Raw genomic sequence first — 22,621 nt, forward strand, 5'->3', positions numbered from 1 at the left:
CTCAACTTTATAAAAATTTGGTGGTGTTTATCTTTTTAGTTTTAGCCATTTTATTGGTATATGGTAGAATTTTGTTGTGCTTTTAATTTGTGCTTCTCTAATGATTAACAGAGCTGAACACTTTATCATGTGCTTATTGACTATTTGAATATCTTTGTGGAATTGCTATCTTTTGGCTGTTTTTTACTGAATTGTTTTTCCTTTTGTCAGAAATTTCAGTAGTTTTTTAAATATTCTAGATATGTCTTTTTGTCAGATACAAGTATTACAAAGATTTTCTTTCAGACAATGGCATGTCTTTTTATTTTCGGAATAGTGTCTTGATGAGCAGAACTTTTAAATTTTGATGAAATTCAGTGTATCAATTTTTAATTTTATGCTTAGTGCTTTCTGAGACTTCCGAAAGACTTTTTTAAGCCTTTACCTATCTTAAGTCAAGGTGATATTTGCCTGTTTTTCTCTAGGTGTGTTATAGTTATTATATTTTATATACAGGTTTGTGATCTATCTTGAAATAATTTTTAGGTTGGTATTAGGTAGGGGTGGAGGTTCATTTTTCCCCTGTATGGATATACAGTTTTTCCAGTATCCATTTTTTGAAGAGACATTTTATTCCCATCTTGAATTACTTGGGCATCCTTGACAAACCTTTTGACCATATGTGGGTCTGTTTCTCGGTTATATTCTTTTCCGTTGATCCATATGTCTACTTTTTTGGCCGATACCACAGTCTTTATTACTTTGACCAAGTAAGTTTTGCAATCAAGTGGTTTAGGGCTTCCCACTTAGTTCTTTTTAAAGACTGTCCTTAGCTATTTTAAGTTCTTTGCATTTCTATATAAAATTTACAATCAGACTGACAATCCTACCCCTTCATCCACACGCACAACCTGCTTCAATGTTTTAATTGGGGTGGTATTGAATCTGTAGCTCAACTTGGGGAGTAATGACATCTCAACAGTACTTAGGTTTCCAGTGCATGAATAGGGCGTATTTTTTCATTCATTTCATTCTTAAATCTCTCCATAAAATGTTTCATAGTTATCACTGTGGGTCTTTATTTTTGGATTTATTTGAATGTGGTATTTAAAATAACTTGTTAAATTGTTTTTAGCTTATATACAGAAATAGAATTGATTTATTGCATACTGATTTTGTATCCTGTGACATTACTAAGTTTACTTACTAGTTCTAGTAGCTTTTTTGTAGATTTCCTTAGGATTTTCTGCATACACAATCATGTCATCTGTGAATACACAGTTTTATTTTTTCCTTTGTGATATTTACATCTTATTTCTTTTTCTTGCCCCTATTGTAATGGCCAGGACCTTCAGTGTGTTGCTAAATCTAAGTGGTGAGAGCTTACATCCTTGCTTTAGGGGGGGATTATTCAGTGTTATACCATTATGTATAATATTAGCCTGGGTTTTTTTTGGTAGATCTCCTTTACTAGATAGAGAATATTTCCTTCTGTTTATTGTTTGCTGAAAATTTTTATCATGAGTGAACAGTGGATTTTTAAAATGCTTTTAGTACATCTCAGCAACCTATTTAATCACCAGGTTATTCCTGATTTTCTTTTATTATGAAGCTGTAGTGATATCCCCTCTTTATTGGTAATTTGTACTTTCTAGTGGTTTATAAAGTTTTGAAATATTTTTGATTTGCTAAGTTTTAGCTTTCATATTTACTATTTCCTTTCTTCTTACCTTTCGTTTAGTTTGTACTTATGGTTTCTTAAGATGAAAGCACTGATGATTAATTTGTACACATTTCTTCTTTCTTAATATAAGCACTTAAAACTATAAATTTCTCTCTGAGTTGCTATAACTGAATTCTAAGATTTTTGGTACTCTGTGCTTTTTATAGTCATTTAGTTTGAAATATTTTAAAATTTTCCTGTGGTTTATCCTTTGACCCTTGGGTTATTTTGAAATGTATTGCTAAATTTCCAAAATTTGGCGATTTTTGAGATATCTTATTGTGATTGATTTCTGATTTAACACTCTCCTGATCAGACAAAATATTCTGTATGATTTCAGTCCTTTGAAATTGATTGAAACTTGTCTTATGGACCATCCATATGATCTGTATGAATATTCCATGTGCATGTGAGAAGAACATCTATTTTACTGTGTTGGGTGGTGTTCTGTAAATATCATCTAGATTAAATTGATGGCTTGTGTTCACATATTATATATTCTTTCAGATTTCTTAATGGATTTGCTATTTCTCCCTTTAGTTATTTTTTTTTTTTAATGTATTTCAAGCTTCATTATTAGGTGCAGAGACAGTTAAGATTGTTAATGAATCTATCCTTTTATCACTATAAAATGCTCTTTTTCTCTGGTAATTTTCTGTCTTGAAGTCTACTTTGTTTGATATTAATATATAGTTATACTATCTTTACGCTTGGGTTTGCATTGTATTACCTTTTTCTATATAATTAAAGAATTTAACATTTATTATAAATACCATATAGCTGAATATTGCTTTAAAAAAAGCGAGTTTGATAATCTTGATTTTCTAATTGGGGTGTATAGTACTTTTGCACTTAATATAATTATTGCATATTTATTGTTAGGTCTTTGGTCTTGGTGTTTTGTATTTGTTCCATGTATTTTTTTTTTAATGTTTTCCAGCCTTTCTTTGAATTACTTGAGCATTTTTCAGTATTTTATCTCCTCTATTGACATTTTCTTGTTTTTTTTTAGTGGTTGCTCAGTTCATAATGATTACCCTGTACATCCTTCATTGATCACAGTTTTCATTTAAACATATATTTTACTATTTCAGGAACAGTGTAAGAACCTCAGTATACCTCAGTTTGTTCCCTTCCTGTCTGATGTGACTGTTACTGTATAGTTTAATTCTGTGTAGGCTATGAAACTCCACAGTACATTGCTTTTTCTTCCTTAAGCAACAGTCTTAACACACACACACACATGCACACATATTTTGGCCCTGATAGTTACTGACTGGCATATTTACTTTTTTGGTGGTTTTTATTCTTTTTCTGCAGAGCCAGTTTCTGTATCATTTTCCTTCTGCTGAAATAAATGTTTTTTATTACATTTCTTATAGCACCATTCTGCTGGAGGTAAATTCTCTTAGCTTTTGTCTGTCTGAAAAGGTGTTATTTTGTATTCATTTAAAAAAGATATTTTCACCAAATAAAAAATTTTGGGTTATGGTTTTTTTCTTTCAGCATTTTATGTCATTTTTTTCACTGTCTTTTGAACAGCACCATTGTTTCTAAGGAGAAATTAGCTTCCATTCTTCTGTTTGTTTCCCTACATATATCCCTTTTCTCCCTGATTTTGCAGTTTTCTTTTTGTGTTTGGGGTTTCAGCAATTTAACTGTAATGTGTAGTTTTTAAAAAGTTTATTCTACTTGGATTTTCCTAGGAATCTTAGATATGTAGGTTGGTGTTTTTCATTATTTTAGAAGATGCTTGGCTGTTACCTCTTCAAATACAGTGCCTGATTTTTTTCTCTCCTTTCTTTTTGAGACTCCAATCATTCCAAAGATCTCATATGTTCTGTTCTAGTTTTTTCTTACTCTTTTTTAAAGAAAAGCTCCTTTTCTTTTTGTGTTTCATTTTGGATAATTAAGAATTAAGGGGTAAGCTCCATATTACCTCTTGTAATAAAAAAGGCAGTCAGTATTTTGGGTTTTTTAATGCTGTCCTCTGTCTCTTTAGAAAAAATTGATTTGTTCAGACTGAGCTCTGTCACTAGTCTACAGCTTCCATGATGGAAAGAAACATTGTTTAAAAACATTGACTGGGACTAAAAAGAGCCTTAGTTTTCACTATTATTTAGTGAATCGGGTTTCAGAATATTAAAGACCCTTGGTATAAAAAATTAATCCAATATGTTCCTTAAAGAGAATTTTACAAACATGTTTATTATTCTAAGTTTTAGAAGGTTTATGTTGCTAGGCAAATATTTACACATTTTACGTTGGTATATATTATATTTGATTGTTTAACTTCTCTTTCATCTTAGTAGTTGTTTTATTGCTCCCAATTAAATATTTTTTAAAAACTTAAAATGATGAATAGATTACTCATAATTGCCACTTTTGATATTCATTACAATTTGACTGAGAACATAAAGTTTTCACTGAATAGTTTTATTCTATGCAAATCTTTTTTTTTTTCCTTTCTGAATTTGCTAGAGGAATTCAATGACAGAATTTTACGACCAGAGTTATCAAATGATGAAATGCTGTCTCTTCATGAAGAGTTGCAAAAGATTTATAAAACATATTGTTTAGATGAAAGTGTTGACAAAATTCGATTTGATCCCTTCATTGTAGAAGAGATTCAAAAAAGTAAGTAAAAGATGAGGACGAATTCTGTAGTTCTGTAGTTCTTTTACTCTTTTCAGAGTTTTCTGATGTATTCCCTGCTTACTGCAACAGCTGTGTGAGATACACAGGCAGGCATTATCCCATTTTACTAACAAGATGAAAGCTGTGATGAAGAAACTTATTCACAATTCACATACCTAATACTTGCCAGAACTGGCTAGGTTGTTCTAATTCTTCATTCTGGTGTGATCTGCACCTTACAGTGGATTTCTGCAAAACAGTTTTCATGTTGTTTGTTTGCTCTTTGACTGTAATGAATTTTAAACTAATATATAGTGTATTTATGCTTTTCATAAATAATTTTTGCAATATAACTTTTTTAACAGTTGCTGAAGGCCCATATATAGATGTTGTGAAACTTCAAACTATGAGATGTCTTTTTGAAGCGTATGAACACGTACTTTCTCTCTTGGAAAATGTGTTTACTCCTATGTTTTGCCACAGTGATGAGGTAAGTCAGAATATTAATGTTGTGTGAAGATTTTTCTTTAAAACTTATTAGTTGCTTTAATATCATTACATGAGTAATTCAAATAATAAACAGAAAAATAAAATGCAGTTAATTAAGAAAATGGATGCTGTTTTGCACTACATAATGGAGATTAGAAACTGATAATAAAATTATTTCTTAATATCAAAACCATGTTTGTGTATGTGACTAGTAGATTGCTACCTAATTGGTATTTGATTTTCCATGTATCTGAGTGGCTTTGTAGTGGTGATGGGGAAACCCCATTCTTGTATGTATATTATTTACCTACTTGTGGAAATCAGATGGTTTGAATACCTCCATTTGCAATATCTTAATCCTTACTCTATTTGACTGTGATTGTATTCACTTGATTTAAGTAATGTTTTCTTTGAACTCGAAAGTAGTAAGGTAAAATAGCATATTTCAATATCAAGTACAGGTTTAATAAATCATAATTATTTTTTAAGTATTTTAGACAACTTTTAAGAGGTGCAGAATCACCAACCCGCAATTCAAAATTCAACAGGTAAGTATATTCAATCGTATATATGTTTGTTGCTTTTTTTTTTTTTTGGTTCTTTTTGATGCTAATCATTCTGTGATAGCATCATCACCTTTATTAGCTGTTTTTCTTTGACTGTGTGGTTTCTTTGCTGTATAAGTAAACCAGATATTTTACTAAGGAATTGTAGAGCCATATTACATATAGTAATGTAAAAATGCCAGACATTCTTTTAGAAAAATTTAACAAGATAACATACCATTGCTTTGTTAATATTATAACTAACACATATTAGTGCTGGATTACCTGCTTTATTGGAAACTGTGGACTGCATGCATAATTGAAATCCACAGATAACTCCATTTTAGAGAGTAGTTTGTTTTTTCCCCAGAGAGTGATGTTTATTAGAGTACCCACTGGTTACAAAAGTGGAAGGGTTTTTCTCTCTTTCCATTCTTGGCTTTCTAGAAACATAAATGTGCAGTTAAATGACCTAATAAAGGCAGTGTAAGAGAGGTGCTTTATCCATTTATAAATTGGATAATTAATGTCTTGAGTTGTTCCTTACATTGTATATATACAAAATTGACACAGATATCAAATATATATATCTATAGAATTGATATTCACGTTGCTCTCAACATCTTCCAGTTTGTGTATGTGTATGCTCTCATGTCAAACTCTTTGCAGCCCCATAGACTGTAGCCCACCAGTCTCCTTCAGAGTCGGACACGACTGAAGTGACTTAGCAAAAATAGTATAAGGAAAAATGTGAAAACCTGAGCCGTGGGGAGACTGTGTTACATATTTTGACAAAACTAAGGGTTGTAGAAATATATAGATTTAAATTTTTTTGAATGTTAAGTATTAATTTTTACATAATGTGCCAGTATATATGTAGTGTATATGTAATAATTTTTCTGAAAGGTGCCCCAGTGCTCAATCGTGTCCAACTCTCTGCGACCCCATGGACTGTAGGCCACCAAGATCCTCTGTCCATGGGATTTCCCAGGCCAGAATACTGGAGTGGGTTGCTGTTTCCTTCTCCAGATGATCTTCGCAACCCAGGGATGGAACCTTTGTCTCTTGTGTCTCCTGCATTGGCAGGTGAATTCTTTACCTCTAGCTACCACCTGAAAGGTGGGACATAGCTTTCTGAAATGTGGAACGTAACCTTTATGATTCTTTGTTAAAATGTTACTCCTTTACTTTTCCCTAAGAATTTATATATTGCAACTGTGCAATAGTTAATTTATATAACAAAAATTCCATGCATACTATTTAAAATAGCATTCTTTTACCCAATCCACACAGGGCTTCCCATGTGGCTCAGTGATAGAGAAGCCACCTGGCAATGCAGGAGATGTGGGTCCTTCCCTGGGTGGGGAAGATCCCCTGGAGAAGGAAATGACAATCAACTCCAATATTCTTGCCTTGGAAGTTCCATGGACAAAGAAGCCTGGTGGGCTACAGTCTATGGGGTCACAAAGAGTTGGACATGACTGAGCGACTCTTTAACATTTTATTTATTTATTTTTATGGACTTAGGATGTTTGGAGTCTGACATTGATAGTGAAACTCCTCTATTGGATTCCTTAAGAGGAAGTGGTTCTTTGATCTTCTAAGCTTGCTGAGTAGCTAAATGTAAGTCAGGGTCATAACCTCAGAGATGGAAAGCTTCCTTTGCCACTTTGAGAACACCTAGTTGTCTTCAACATATTGAGGCTCTAATTTTGCTGTCTTAGCATATAAACTTAATAGGAAGAAAATGTGTTTTTTTTTTTTTCATTCTGGGTAATGGTTATAGCCTTAGAAAGTATATTTTTCTTTATATTGACCTGATGCTGACATTATCTGTCTTGTCAGGACTCTGCTCCAGTGATGGTCAATGATTCATTTACCTGTGTAGAATAACTAAAAGACTTTCTTAACAGTCCTTCACTGAAAATTTACAGTATCATTGCTAATTAGCTGTTAGATGACTGAAAATATGTAAAATATTTATTCATACATTTTATGCCTACATTAAAAGCAGGTGACCAACCACTAATATATATTAACTGTGAGATTAACAAAGGCATTGGTGTGTATCTTGTTAAATTTTCCCAAATGTTTAGGCATTTTCACATTATTATTATATTTGCATTTTAAAAGCAAAATTTTAATGTATGTTAATGTTAATCTGTTTCATTCTATACTTAAAGCATAACTTAAAAAAATATTTAAGGATGGATCTTTTTTTAACTTTGCTTCTTAGCTTAAGACATTTTAAAAAATATTCAAACTAACAATGTGTTGAGCTTGCATCCATAGACATGAAGTCCATGTTAGAAAATACATGTTTGTTTTTTCTGTGAAGTTTTTGGTGGCTTAGTCTCTGAATATTTTCCACTGTATTAAACAAATAGTTTGCCTAAATGAGGGCAAAAAATACAGAATTATTTCGTGACATACTGAGTTTTTAAGAATTTTTTTAATGATCTAGAATTCAGATTCCACTTCCCCAAAAGAGCCATTGTGTTTTATTTCTCTTTCCTTTATCATGTTATTCCTAAGAATTCCTTTTCTTTGTCAAGATGAATGTTATCCATCAGTGTAATTTTTAAAGCTTTTAAATTTTGTTTTATTGTTCTAAAGTGAAACTTGTTTAATGTCTGGGGTTTTTCTTTCTCTTTTCCTTATATAATGTCACATATCTGTTACTGCAGAGGTAGCCTAAGTTTGGATGATTTTCGGTAAGTCTTGAGACAGCATGTGATTCTTTTCTGTATAAATTATCTGTTTAATTCCAAAACATACACCCAAAACAACCTAAGTAAAATTAAAAAAATAAAAATAAAAAAAGAAACATTATGCAACTACTGCCTTTGTATCAGCTGTTTGGGATATCTCTTAAAATTAACCTCTACTTTGATTCTAGATGTCTCATTTTGGAAATAACATGATATATATCATTATAAAATAAAAATGTCAGTATAAAAATAAAATGAAAAAGCCAGTATTCAGCTTTTAAAGCTATTACCTCATTTTTTTAATGGTACTGATCTTGCTAAATTACATTTAGACTTACATGTGTTTAAAGTACTTTTTTTTTTAAAGCAATTAATAGTGTTTTTTCAGTATTTCTGGGCTTCATCACAAGTGAGATATTTAAAAAATACAGTTCAAAAAGTCAAAATTGTTTTATAATCCATTTAGGTTCTGAAGACCAGCAAAATCTATCTAGATTCTGGAGATTTTAATATTTTATCAATATTTTCATATTTGTTTTTGACATTTCTTTCAGAGAAAGTTGTGTTTACAATTTTGTATTTTTAAAAAACACTATATGTTTGTTTAAAATAATGTTCTAGCTTAAGTATCCTTTTTTACAACTACTACTGCTTATTATTAGAGTTTTTCCAGTTTTAAAATAAGTTTGATTCACTTCTTCACTCCTTGAACGTGTATAAAATGTACATATCACTCATATACCTAGTGCATTGAAACTTGATCAGTTTACTTGTATTTCTGTAATTGTTGCATTATAAGTACATTTTCTTATATGAATAGTAGCTATTCATTAAGTTAAGCCGTTCCAAACCAACTTTCTTGAATTTTAAAATAGTCATTTTTTATTTGGAGGTCTCTTATAAGGGCAGTATTACATAGTGAGCATGACTTTTAAATTGGATAAAAGTTATGTTTTTATTTGTTGAAACAGGAGCGGTAGGCTGTAATGGAGGAAATTTTTGCTGATTTTTGGCATATTTTTGTTGTTGCTGAAATTTTCAGCTATTTCTGCTTTTAGAAATTCACTTTTGTAAAAAATTGCAAAACCATTATTTAATATGTAAGACAGAGCAGGCTTCTTAGGCTACATTTGCTTTTATCTTTTATGTTCATTGCTAGCTTTTACTTTGGCATTTTATTTCTTGTCTTGTTATTACTTTGAAATAATGTAAGGTACATTTTATACTTCATTCTTCTTTTGAGTATCATTTATGTGATTATAAAGTTGAAGTTTGCTTAAAAATTTTCAGCCATTTTCAGAATTTTTTTGTTCTATCTAAAAACGAAGTACTGAGAAAGTTTCCTAGTCTTTTTGTTTTTCTGTTACGCTGAATTATTTCAGAAGTACATTAGCAGGTGGATTATTTTACCACTGCACCACCTGGGTGGGTACAGTTTGAATGGTATAGTCTATTTTGAACATTGGCCTTACCGTATTTTTTAACCTGTTATTTCAAAAGCTGAATGGCAGTTAGAAATATGTACCACTAGAGGGCTCTCATCTTTTATACTTGGTAGTTCCGTTACTATTCTAAGGTAAAAGAGTAGGTAAATTTCAAATGTTTGTTAATAAATATTGTCTCATTTGTTCATCCCCTCAAATTTAAACTTTAAATATACTGTCACTTTTGATTATGAAGATATTGAGACTTAATCTATGACTGAGAACTCCAAAATGTTATGTTTAGCCATACCTTCAGTTTACCATTTTTGCAACTATTTTTACTATTGTTTACAGTAAACTAGACTGTTGTGATAATGTAATAACTTGCTATATTCTTGATATATTTTTGTTTTAATATTTAGGAGCACACAGAAGAGAGGAGAATCATTTGGAATCAGCCGAATAGGCAGCAAAATTAAAGGAGTCTTCAAGAGCACCACAATGGAGGGAGCTATGTTGCCAAACTATGGTTTAGCTGAAGGTGAAGACGACTTTGTAAGTAAGAATTTTTCAATTTGATGTATGTATAACTTCAGACTTAAAAATAGCATAAAAAGTTGGATGTGCTTACTTGTTATTTTCCCTCTTTTTTAATCTTACTTCTTACTTCTGACTTAATTTGTGTTTTCCATCCATGGTACTAATCTAATTTAAAAATTTCTCAGCATTAAGTTACTGCTTACTAAGGCCAGAATGGTTTCTGTTTCGGTGATAATGCTTCTAATAGTCAAACAATTTATCATATTTTGATTACGCTTTTACTTCACATCCTGATCTTATCTCTTCCTAACCATATTAGCCAGGCATTTGGAATTATGTTAATATGTCCTGTTTAACCCCTTGATACTCAAACTGTGATCTGTGGATCAACATGATCAGTATTACCTAAGAGCTTATTATCAGTGCAGACAGAATCTCAGGCTTCATCCTAGACCTACTGAGTCATAATTTACATTTTAACAAGATTCCAGCTGATTTTTAAGCACATTACACCCACCATGCTATTTCTCTGTATCTTTTCATGTGATGCCTTGCTTGAGATGCCTCCCCCCTCCCCTTTATTTACCTGGAAGATTCATATGCATCTTTCAGAATCCAGCTGCTTCCCATAAACCTTACCTGGGTCCTCAAGCAGAACTGAACACTCCCTCCTTTGTTGTTCCTATTAGATTATGTGTTAAAATATATACCACATTGGATTTGAAATCATGATTTTTTTCTTCCGACACCATAGTTTATAAGGAGGTAGCCTTGTAGCCTTGTCCCAAAAAGGCAAAAACCAACACTTACTATTTTTGTAGTTCCATTTTTTAGGCCTAGAACACTTTTGATTTTAACAGAGCATTAAGAAGTCTTCCTAAGATCACTAACAGTCTTCTTAGGGACGATAGAAAAGCATTTTAGGACAAAACAGAAAAGGGGATCATTGCCAGGGGACTTTGTCGGGGAGGAAAAGAATTTACTTAGAAGAGAGGTGTGGGAAGAGAATACAACCCAGGGTGAAGGTAGGGAGCTAGAATTCTGGAAAGAAATACCTCTCACTGCTGGTTCACTCTGACTAGACTATTCAGTATTCTCTTAAGTGCTACAAGATTCATTTCCTTTAAAAAGTGTTCAAGATGATTGTGTTTTGTCTGTAAAATTTGCCCCCTTTAACATGAATCACAGATGTCTAGGTGACCAGATATTATTATGTGTCAATTCAGAGGTTCTCTTCGAATTTAATGAAGTACATTTTTTCCATTTCTTTCTGCATGTATATTTCTAGAACATGTGTAACACTGCTTTCTTTTAAAAATAATATTTCTTCAAAAATATTTTAAAGAATTTATTTTAAACATTTATATGATTAAAATTTTGAAGCCAGGAGATGCAGAAAACAATTCTATAGAAATAGATTGCCTTCAGACCTTTTTCCAATATTATATTATTTAATGCTGCAGTGAATATATTTTTTACTTGTGCCTTTTTCACAGTTTAAAAAATTATTTAGAATAAATACTTTCATACTTTCTAATACTTAAATACTTTCATATTTCTAAATAAATACTTTCTAAGTTCCCAGAAATGGGATTACTTGATCGAAACTGTTTTATGGCTTTTTATAAATACATATTGCCAAAATGCTTTACAAAAGATTTGTACCTGGTATATCCAGGTACAATATATTTCCAGTTTGTCTGTGCAATTTCCGTCAGTGGCTATTATCACAAAATTATGCATCTCTAAATGAAAGATATCCGTACAATAATTTTCTACTACTTACTACCAAATTAAATATTTACCTATATTTGTGTAGTTTTAATATCTTTTCCTATAATTGCTGATGTATGTGTTTTCTATTGAATTTTCATATACGGCTGATGTATCAAAATATGAAATCGATTCTAGTAACTTGCTAGTTTTAGTTTCTTATCTTTACATTTTCAGTAGAAAATTTGATATCACTTAATTTTAAAAGTATTACAAATTATAGGCTTTATAGTGGCACATTGCTTTATAGTGTATCTCATATGCTGTAGGTGTAAAGGTCCTGGAAATATTAAATTTTTTTCTGATTCTTTTTCTTTCAGATTGAAGAAGGTATCGTTGTAATGGAAGATGATTCTCCAGTGGAAGCTGTGAACACACCTAACACTCCTCGAAACCTTGCTGCATGGAAAATTAGCATTCCATATGTAGACTTTTTTGAAGATACTTCCTCTGAAAGAAGGGAGAAAAAGGAGAGAATACCAGTGTTTTGTATTGATGTTGAAAGAAATGATAGAAGAGCAGGTATTATTATTATTAATGCATAAAGCACTATCAGATCAGATCAGATCAATCGCTCAGTCGTGTCCAACTCTTTGCGACCCCATGAATCGCAGCACGCCAGGCCTCCCTGTCCATCACCAACTCCCGGAGTTCACCCAGACTCACGTCCATTGAGTCAGTGATGCCATCCAGCCATCTCATCCTCTGTCGTCCCCTTCTCCTCCTGCCCCCAATCCCTCCCAGCATCAGGGTCTTTTCCAATGAGTCAGCTCTTCACATGAGGTGGCCAAAGTACTGGAGTTTCAGCTTTAGCATCATTCCTTCCAAAGAAATCCCAGGGCTGATCTCCTTCAGAATGGACTGGTTGGATCTCCTTGCAGCCCAAGGGACTCTCAAGATTCTTCTCCAACACCATAGTTCAAAAGCATCAATTCTTCGGTGCCCAGCCTTCTTCACAGTCCAACTCCCACATCCATACATGACCACAGGAAAAATCATAGCCTTGACTAGACAAACCTTTGTTGGCAAAGTAATGTCTCTGCTTTTGAATATGTTATCTAGGTTGGTCATAACTTTCCTTCCATGGAGTAAGCGTCTTTTAATTTCATGGCTGCAGTCACCATCTGCACTGATTTTGGAGCCCAGAAAAATAGTCTGACACTGTTTCCCCTGTTTCCCCATCTATTTCCCATGAAGTGATGGGACCGTGTACCATGATCTTTGTTTTCTGAATGTTGAGCTTTAAGCCAACTTTTTCACTCTCCACTTTCACTTTCATCAAGAGGCTTTTGAGTTCCTCTTCACTTTCTGCCATAAGGGTGGTGTCATCTGCATATCTGAGGTTATTGATATTTCTCCCAGCAATCTTGATTCCAGCTTGTGTTTCTTCCAGTCCAGCATTTCTCATGATGTACTCTGCATATAAGTTAAATAAACAGGGTGACAATATACAGCCTTGACGTACTCCTATGTCCAGTTCTAACTGTTGCTTCCTGACCTGCATACAAATTTCTCAAGAGGCAGATCAGGTGGTCTGGTGTTCCCATCTCTTTCAGAATTTTCCACAGTTTATTGTGATCCACACAGTCATTAAACCAATTTGATTAAGACAGCATTTCTCCTCCATTGTTGTGGCGTATAGTAATTGATAAAAATATGATCAAACACAGCTTATAAGTGTTCTTTATGTTTTGCTGTCTTTTTTCTTTTGTTGATTTTAGCCGTGGCTTGCAGCAGAGACAGGGATAAACAGCCTCCATAGCTGTATAGTCACCACCCTGGGCTTATCCCAAAGAGGAGACAGTCTGTATAAGTAAAAACACATCAAAAGTGAGCACATTTTGGGAATGAGAGCAGAAAGCTATAAAGTTGATCTCAGGAAGAGGGAACAGTCTGTGAGGAAAGAAGGAAAAAATTTCATGGTACTGTTAGGAAATGGGTTTGAGAGAGGAGTGGAGAAGTGATTACTATTTCCAGTTACTTAGATAGTATGAAGATAGGTCAGTGCTAATAATCCCCCTTATTTATTTTTTAAAAAGTTAAGGATACGGTTTTTTGCTAAGATTGTGTGTCTGCCCTCTTACTTGTCTCAGTATAGCGCTTTTATCCTTTGTGGTGGAGAAGCAGTTCTTCTAGTTTTAAGATCTTTTTCAGAGGGAAATGATCCATATGTAGCTGTAGACTTGGTATGTCATCTGTTGGAGGTACTGAATCTAGCATCTTCCTGTACTGCCATCTTGGACCTCCCCTCCAATATAAATAAATTTATGTAAGCATGTAGTATTTTCTCCTTTTGAAAGTTTTATATGTGATATACTTTAAAATATTTTGGGAATTTACTTTTGTTTTTGCCTTTTGCACAACTGCCTTTTTTTTTTTGCTTTATTTTTTAAAATTTGGCTTAATTCAACATAAAATTGAAATGAAGTTATCTTAAAACTTGTATTCTAAGATAATTTTTGTCAGCTGTGCTGCAGACTGTTACTGAAAATGTAATGTGCTCTTGGGAAGCCATGCCCTATGAGGGATAAAAAAGGTGTATCGTTTAAATGCTGCATTGATTTTATATGTATAAGTGAAAAGTAAAAGTGACAGTTGGTCGTTTGTGTGCAACTCTTTGCAGCCCGTGGACTGTAGCCTGCCAGGCTTCTCTGTCCATGGAATTCTCCAGGCAAGAATACTGGAGTGGATAGCCTTTTCCTTCACCAGGGGATCTTCCCTACCTAGGGATCGAACCCAGGTCTCCTGCATTGCAGACAGTTTCTTTACTGTCTGAGCCACCAGGGAAGCCCAAGGAGAATGCTGTGAGCAGGATGTATAGCAGAATACCAATTTCAGGATTTTAAAAACCAAAACTGAATACAATATAGATCTTCTAAGATGCATATTCAAGAAGAAGAACAGTATTTGCTTAATAGGTTGTAACTGTATCAGGTTGGTTTTTCTGAATATAGGTGTTAGTTTTGAGTTATTGTGGGTTTAGTTAATACATTGCATTTCCAGATTTATGCTTGAATGACATGAGTTGCTCATAATTGCCATTAACATTTTTTGGGGTGCTCTGTGCTGTGCACCTTACAAAAAGCTCTGTAGGTGGATTCTTTAATGTAATAGGTACAATTCTTTTTATTATAAGCAAACTAAAGCACAGTGTTGTTTAGTCGCTAAGTCGTGTCTGACTCTTTTGCAACCCCATGGACTGTAGCCCGCCAGGCTCCTCTGTCCATGGTATTTTCCAGGCAAGAATACAGGAGGGGGTTGTCATTTCCTTCTCTACGGATCTTCCTGGATCTGGGATCGAACCTGGTGTCTTACACTGTAGCTGGATTCTTTACCAACTGAGCCACCAGGGAAGAACAGTGAGGTTAAGTGTTCAAATTTACATAGTCAGTAAGTGGGGGAATTGGGACAAAAATAGGCAGTGTGACCTGACTCATTCTTTAAACCATTATTTTGTGCTTCCAATTTTTGAGTCACAAGTCACATGTGGCAGTTGAATTAAATTAATATTAAAAATTCAGTTTCTTTTACACTAGCCACATTTCAAGTGGTCAATAGCAATGTGTGACTAATAGCTATAATGTTAGTACAGATAATATAGAATGTTTTCAGAAATGCAGAAAGTTCTCTTGGATAGTGCTGTTCTGTACTGTGTTAGTTCTTGACAGTCGGTGTTTGAGAGCTCCAAAAATGATTATAAATTTTTATTAAATGCATAATTTTTGTGACATTTAAAAATTAAGCTTTTTTGAAGTTTATAAATTCTCTGATACCATTGTAGGAAAAAATGTATATATTATTGTGATAATCTCATAAATAGCTGAAATTTATCAAGCTCTTCTAAGTTTCTTAAAATTAAAATATAGGGTAAAATATATTAATAATGTGAAGCCAAGAAACAGTAAATTATTATTATTATCTGTTTGGTCTGGCATGGCGTGCAGGATCTTAGTTCATGGACCAGGGATTGAACCCATGCTCTCTGCAGATGAAGCATGGAGTCCTAACCACTGGACCCCCAGGGAATTCCCAAGAAATAATAAATTATTAAGACTGGGGTAGTTTCTAGCTTTGTATACTTACTGTTATAAATAGTACATTCTTTTAATAGTAGTTTGTAAAATTACTTATTTCTCAGTGTGTATTCATTCATTTTACAGTTGGGCATGAGCCTGAACATTGGTCTGTCTATAGAAGATATCTTGAATTCTATGTACTTGAATCAAAACTAACAGAATTTCATGGTATGTTGTCCTTTTTGTATAAAGCATTACATTTCAGCATTAGCTTTCCTGAAAGCCATTGAACCAGCTTTCTAAAGTTACTTTCTAATTTTAATTGAACTGTAATAAGGAAATGTAACAGTGACACTTGGGTACGCTCCTAGTGATAATAGGAGTGTACTGGTTTTATCCTATTTCTGCTTATTTATCTTTTTCAAGTTTTTACAATGAAAATTTATTGCTTTTCAAGTAAGAATGATGCTAAAATTTAAGACAGTGGTAGAGAATTTACAGCAGGCATTTTAGAGCTGCCATCTGTTCTTTTGCTGTATTCCTCTGTGGAAAATGTGTTTGCTATGCAGCATAGCAAGTATTTTGGTTTCAATCTTACATTTAAATATGGGAAGAAAACCAAACCAAAACCTTGTAGTTATATGTTTTAAGAACATAGAGCTCAATCAGAAAAGTAGAACACTCTTTCTTTCGAGTTCTTCCTCTTCTCAGTTTGTCTCTGTGTTGTGGTTGTTGTTGTTTTTTAATATTTACAATTTTCTTTGACTGGTCCTAGTCTTAGTCGTGGCATGTGGGATATAGTTCCTTGACCAGGGATTGAAACTGGGCCTCTTGCATTAGGATCATGGAGTCTTAGCCTCTCAGGGAAATCTCTCAGTCTCTCTTCTCTCTCCATTTATTGGAGTTAATATTAGGTTTATAGTCATGAAGTGTTTCCAGTTGTTTTATATGTAAATTGGTGTGTTTGAATTGTGTCTTTGGAATCTTTTTATTTTAAAAAAGTTCTGTGGAGTGTACCCTGATCCAAATTCAGGTTGGTTCTGAAAACTGTACCTTGCTACAAGACTAAAACGCACAATAAGGAGATTATAGAAAGATAAAAAATAAAGGGTCCCGCTGCATACCCTTTCCTTAGATTTCGAGTTCGTACTTGTCCTTAAATGGTTTTCTCTTTGCCTTTGTCAGTCTGGTACAATGCCATCCTTGTCTTGGTCTTTCTCTGAGACTTTTCCTTTAGATTTAGAGTTGAGAAAAGATTGTTTATCTCCATAATTTAAAATCCTAGATCAACCAAAGTTGATTGTTTTTCCTTTTTGGTACTAAAATTTCCAAAGTTGACCCTATCTGAGAAAACATGTCCATGGTTTTTAAATGTTGTTTTTTAAGTTTATATAGCATTGGCAACATGCTGCATTTCCCCCCATAAGATAGTGGATATTTATTTTAGTAGGATTTTGTGTAATAAAATCCCATCAATTTAAAAATAATCTCATGATAATTTTTGAAAGCTTTTTTGCTAGTGTAGATGGCTAAGTAAATCTGTGTCAACAACAGGTGGTGATATTGTGGATATTAATAAACTCAAGTTCTTTGGTCTTGTCTTCTGACTTTTGAAATCAGGTCTCTGACTTTTTCAAAATTATTTAAGGGATAATGCCACATCTCTACAAGGTGGGACTGTGAATCTGAACTTGCCATGCTAAACTATAAATAGGGTTTTTAAAATAATAGCAGGGTATAGTAATAACTTTCATATGTATTAATTTCAGGCACATTTCCTGATGCCCAGCTTCCTTCTAAGAGGATCATTGGCCCTAAAAATTATGAGTTCTTAAAGTCTAAAAGAGAAGAATTTCAGGAATATCTGCAGGTATGGCACCAACTTAATTTAAAACATCCTCTAGTTTAGTTTTTGCTTTGCCTCACAAACACCTGTCAGTGTGGATTTCTAGAATTCTTTTATTAAAAAAATTTTTTCCCATGTAGAAATGAATTACTGTTAAGAGTGTGCTTTTTTAAAAAAGATGGATAGCCAGTGAAATACCAGTTATTTTCTTAGAGGAAATAAGTCTTGTATTGGGCTTATTTTAAAACTTTAGGTGTGGGAAGTCAAAGAGTGAGAGAGAGAAAGAGAGTGAGAGAGAGGAAGAAAGAAAAGTTTGATGTAAAAGATTAAATGCATTCTAAGAATACTGGGTTGTTTTTGTTATTTTTTTCTTAGTTTTTGTTTGATTTTTGTCCTTAGCACTTTCTGAACTCTGGAATTTTCCCCTCCTATTTTTATTTCTCAACTTTTTTGTTGTTGTTGCAATCATAGGTGTTTTTTAGTTATTTGGAATCTTCTGACTCTCTACCATTCACCACTTGGAATTGAATTCCGTTTTTTTCAGTGTGTACATTGTGTTGTATAAACAATGTAGTTGATATTCCAGTATTGGTACCGTCTGCTTTAAAGTTACTTACTTGAGACTTGGCTAAAATTAAAGACCATTTTTCTTTAATCAAGTGATTAAGACCAAAGAATGGATGATTTTGTTTTATTAAAAAAAAAAATGTCCTTTATTTGGACATGCAGTTTTGTAATTTTAATTGTTAATTAAGTTAAATTTGGGTGCCTTTTAGTAACCATAATAAGTACTTTTTGTAAAGGAGTATTTACATTTCAATTTCTGTATTTGAACCAATGAATACTTCAATCCAGAAAGTATTTTTTATTTAATTTTTTGGTGGTAGGAAAATTAAAATATGAAATATACATTGACTACTGTAAGGATATGTGAACACAGCATGTGCTAGTGTTAACCTGTTTCTTTGTTGATATCATTAGCCTGTTGTTTGAACCGACTAATTCTTTCTAAGAAAAAGAGAACCTCTTTCTAGAAGAAATACTTTCCAGTAATGTGGAGTTAAATGTTGTAGTACTGGTATTTCATTTATATAGATTTCTGCTCAGAGTTTTGTAACTGTTTCTTAGTTACAGAACTGAATATTAGGTAATACTGGGTTAAATTTGGCTTTAAAACATCAATTTTATCTTGTAAGAAAATAGTGTTGCAAGAAGATCAGACAACAGAGTCCAAGTTATGTCATATTTCCACATTTAGTTCTTTGCAAAACCCTTTATACCAGCTTTCTTTAATTATCAAGAAAGATGTATGATATTATAGTACTTGTCATAGTTGAGTAACTGAGAAATAATATTAGCTAATGTTTAATCTTCCTTCCTGTGTGTCAGGTACTGAGCTAAAATGCTTTATCTAACAGTGCTAGAAGTAGGTAGTGTTATCTTCATTCTACACATGAGGAAACTGACTCTTGGGCAATATAGGAGCTTCTCTAGGGACACCTACTGAGCAGAAGGAAGAGCAGAATTCAAACCCTTTCATGTTTGACTGTAAGGGTCTTACCTGCTATGTGATAATCTTTCCATAAATGTATCTTGTTATTATTCTGAATATAAAACAGCTTTTGAAGATTTAAAATTGTTCTTAGTTAAAAAAATCATTTTAATGTAGTTTTCGTGACTCTTCTAGATTTTTGAAACTGTTTCCCTCCCCACCCCCCCTTTTTTTCTGTTTCTGTTCATCAAGAAACTTCTGCAACATCCAGAATTGAGTAACAGTCAACTTCTGGCAGATTTTCTTTCTCCCAATGGTGGGGAAACACAGTTTCTTGATAAGATACTACCAGACGTAAATCTTGGTAAGTCAATTTAGAGAATCATATAGAACAAGATAAACTGAAAAGATAAGAAGCAGCATTTTCAGGTTAATTTAGAAAAGTAATTTATATAGTGCAGCCATGTATCAAGCTCTGAAGGACTTCTTATATACTGTTAATGGGAATATAAATTGGAAAACCACTTGTAACATTTTTAAATGGAGTATAGTCTATAAAAATACTGAATGATTGTGTTGTACATTTGAAAGTAATATAATATTATAAATCAGTGAAAAATAATTGTAAATATCATAAAGTCAGTTAAAAGAAAAAGGAAAACCACTTGGAAAACCAGTTTGGTATAAGATCAAATGATCTTATAGCAGTTCCTCTCTGAGATACATACTCGAGAGAATCTTGTATTTATATTTAAGAATGTTCTTAGCAGCATTGTTTATGGTATTGGGTTGGCCAAAACTGGAAATAATACAAATGTTTATCAGCAGTAGAGTAGACAGATAAATTATAGTAGCTTCACAAAATGGATACTTAGAGCAATGAATACCTATAACATTGTAGCTGCTTGGAATGGTGTGGGTAAAAGCAAAGACACAAAACAATGTGTACAGCATGATTCCTTTATAAAGTTTAATCCAGACTAAGCAATAAAATAAGCTGGAAAAGTTTGGATAAAAGTGTTAAAGATCATAATGGAAGAAAAGCACTATTTCTAAATATATTCTGTATAGTGTCATTTTTAAGTATGTGCTGTGCTTTGTCATTTAGTCATGTCCGACTCTCCTTGCAGCTCTTTGAACTATAGCCCGCTAGGCTCCTCTGGTCATGGGATTTTTCAGGCAAGAATACTACAGTGGATTGCCGTTTTCTCCTCCAGGGGATCTTCCTGATGGAGGGATCAAATCCACATTTCCTGTGTCTCCTGCATTGGAGGCAGATTCTTTACCTACTGAGCCATTGGGGAAGCCCCATTTTAAGAGAGTTTGTGCGTGTGTTTCTATATATACACACACGTATAAATATATAACCTAATGAATAAATTGGCTTTCATCTAGATCTCTCCAAATTAGTACATATAATTCAGGCAGAATATTTAGTGTGTGTCTTACTGAGGGAAGATGCAAGAATATTTTGTATTTGGTTATATATGATGGTTGTTGTTGTTTAATCCCTATGTTGTGTCCGACTCTTTTGCTGCCCCATGGACTGTAGTCCACTAGGCTTCTCTGTCCATGAAATTCTCCAGGCAAGAATACTGGAGTGGGTTGCCATTTCCTTCTTCAGGGGACCTTCCCAACCCAGAAATTGAACCCGCCTCTCCTGCAGTGGTAGGTGGATTCTTTACCCGTGAGCCACCAGGGAAGCCATATATAATGTTTAAGAGATATAATTGGGTAGACCTGTTTACTGACTCAGTTTGAATGAAGGAGAAGAAATGATCAAATATGAGCCAGATTTCTGTTTATATAACTGAATAAATGCTGTTTATTGCTGAGGTATGGAATAAATTTACGGTAGTTCTAAACTTGGGCTTCCCTAGTGGCTTGGACAGTAAGGAATCCATCAGCAGTTGGGGAGACCTGGGTTCTATTCCTGGGTTGGGAAGATCCCCTGGAGGAGGGTATAGCAACCTACTCTAGTGTTCTTGCTTGGAGAATCCCCATGGACAGAGTAGCCTGGCAGGCTACAGTACATGGGGTCGCGGAGTCGGACACAACTGAGCGACTAAGCACAGCACAGAACAGTTCTAAACTTACTGAGTTTATAGAATCCAGTTGAAGTTTTATAAAGTAGTAGAGGCAGCAGAAAGCATGAATAGAGATTTGGATGTTGTTTGAAATCAGATTGAGTAAAAATTTTGGCTCAGGAAGAGCATGTAGAAGAGAGAAGCACAGTATGAAACACCGTAATTTAAAGAACTTTGGAAATTCTGAGGCGAGGGAGTAATTTCTGGGGGTACCAAAGGAGAAATACCCTGGCAAGGGGGTTGGAGGTTTTCATATTATAAAACAGTCTCTGTTTTAGTTTTCATTAGTATGCCTTTTGTTATTGTCATTAGAGTCTACTTTTTTCCCAAACTGTACTGAAAGAAATTTAAGTTATATTAATCAGCTTTGATGGATTTTGACAGTCATTTGTAAATGCTTGAGAAAAATCACATTTGATATTTTATAATAAAGGAACCTGGAGATAAGATCAAAACAATATTCTGGCAAACTGGATTAGAATATATATATTAATCTAAAAGCAAGAACACAGACTATTCAAATAGCCAATTTAAATGTCGTAGCAGTGTTTAGAAATTTTTTTCCTTTTGACTAAATGCAAAAATTAGATACATTTATATATTTACCATTGCTTAATGTCTTTGCAAAAATTAGATATCTTTATATATTCACCATTGCTTAATATCTTTTGAAAATATTTCTTGTGGACAATTACGTATATACACAAAAGTAGAGAAATTTGTATAATGAACTCTTCACCCTGTTAGAAGTTACTACACTTGGCTTGTTCCAGTCCTTTGAAAGATTGTCACTGAGCCATGAAAGACGCCTCAATTCTTGGCCTCCAAAGTAGAAGAATTCAGTCTGGGGCCAGTGATGAGGCTTGATCGCTCAGAGCTTTTATGAAATAAAGTATTATTAAAGTATAAAAGAGATAAAGATTCTGACATAGACATCAGAGGGGAACAGAAGGAGTGCCCCCTGCTAGTCTTTAGCCAGATGATATAAGCTACTAGCAATTTGCTAATTAGAGAAAGGAAATGTCTCAAAACTCAGAGAATGGCACCAGACTCCTTACCCACAACATGCATTTTGAGATAACACTGGCACAAGGTGAGTTGTCCTGAGCTGTAAAATGATTGACGTGAGTCTTGAAGAAAGGCCCGGTTCCAAGCCAATACAGTCTCATTAACATAGCTTAAGAGAACATTTGCATGAGTAAAGCATTCTGGTTTGTCAAGTGGGTTCTGAGTCTTAGGGGAACCCACTTGAAGACAGAGTCTAGGGTAAATACATAGTTCATTAACATAGCTTAAGACAAACATTTCCTCAAGAAAAACCACATTGGTTAGCTCAGGGTTTGAGAAGAGTTAAGTTTC

At 33.5% G+C, this 22,621-nt stretch overlaps 1 protein-coding gene across 5 annotated transcripts in view; it reads left to right on the forward strand.

The window, feature by feature from the left end:
- The window catches only part of SNX14 (sorting nexin 14), an 84,216-nt gene that overhangs the window by 39,133 nt on the left and 22,462 nt on the right, over positions 1 to 22,621 (forward strand). For 3 of the 5 annotated variants that reach the window (NM_001191536.1, XM_059889763.1, XM_059889764.1), the window contains 9 exon segments: positions 4,184 to 4,339; positions 4,705 to 4,829; positions 5,318 to 5,376; positions 8,061 to 8,087; positions 9,931 to 10,063; positions 12,142 to 12,343; positions 15,982 to 16,065; positions 17,607 to 17,707; positions 19,428 to 19,539. In NM_001191536.1, the coding sequence (NP_001178465.1) occupies positions 4,184 to 4,339; positions 4,705 to 4,829; positions 5,318 to 5,376; positions 8,061 to 8,087; positions 9,931 to 10,063; positions 12,142 to 12,343; positions 15,982 to 16,065; positions 17,607 to 17,707; positions 19,428 to 19,539 (999 nt within the window). 5 annotated transcript variants of the gene reach the window in all.

The sequence above is a fragment of the Bos taurus genome, chromosome 9, assembly GCF_002263795.3.
Source record: "Bos taurus isolate L1 Dominette 01449 registration number 42190680 breed Hereford chromosome 9, ARS-UCD2.0, whole genome shotgun sequence".
NCBI lineage: Eukaryota > Metazoa > Chordata > Mammalia > Artiodactyla > Bovidae > Bos > Bos taurus.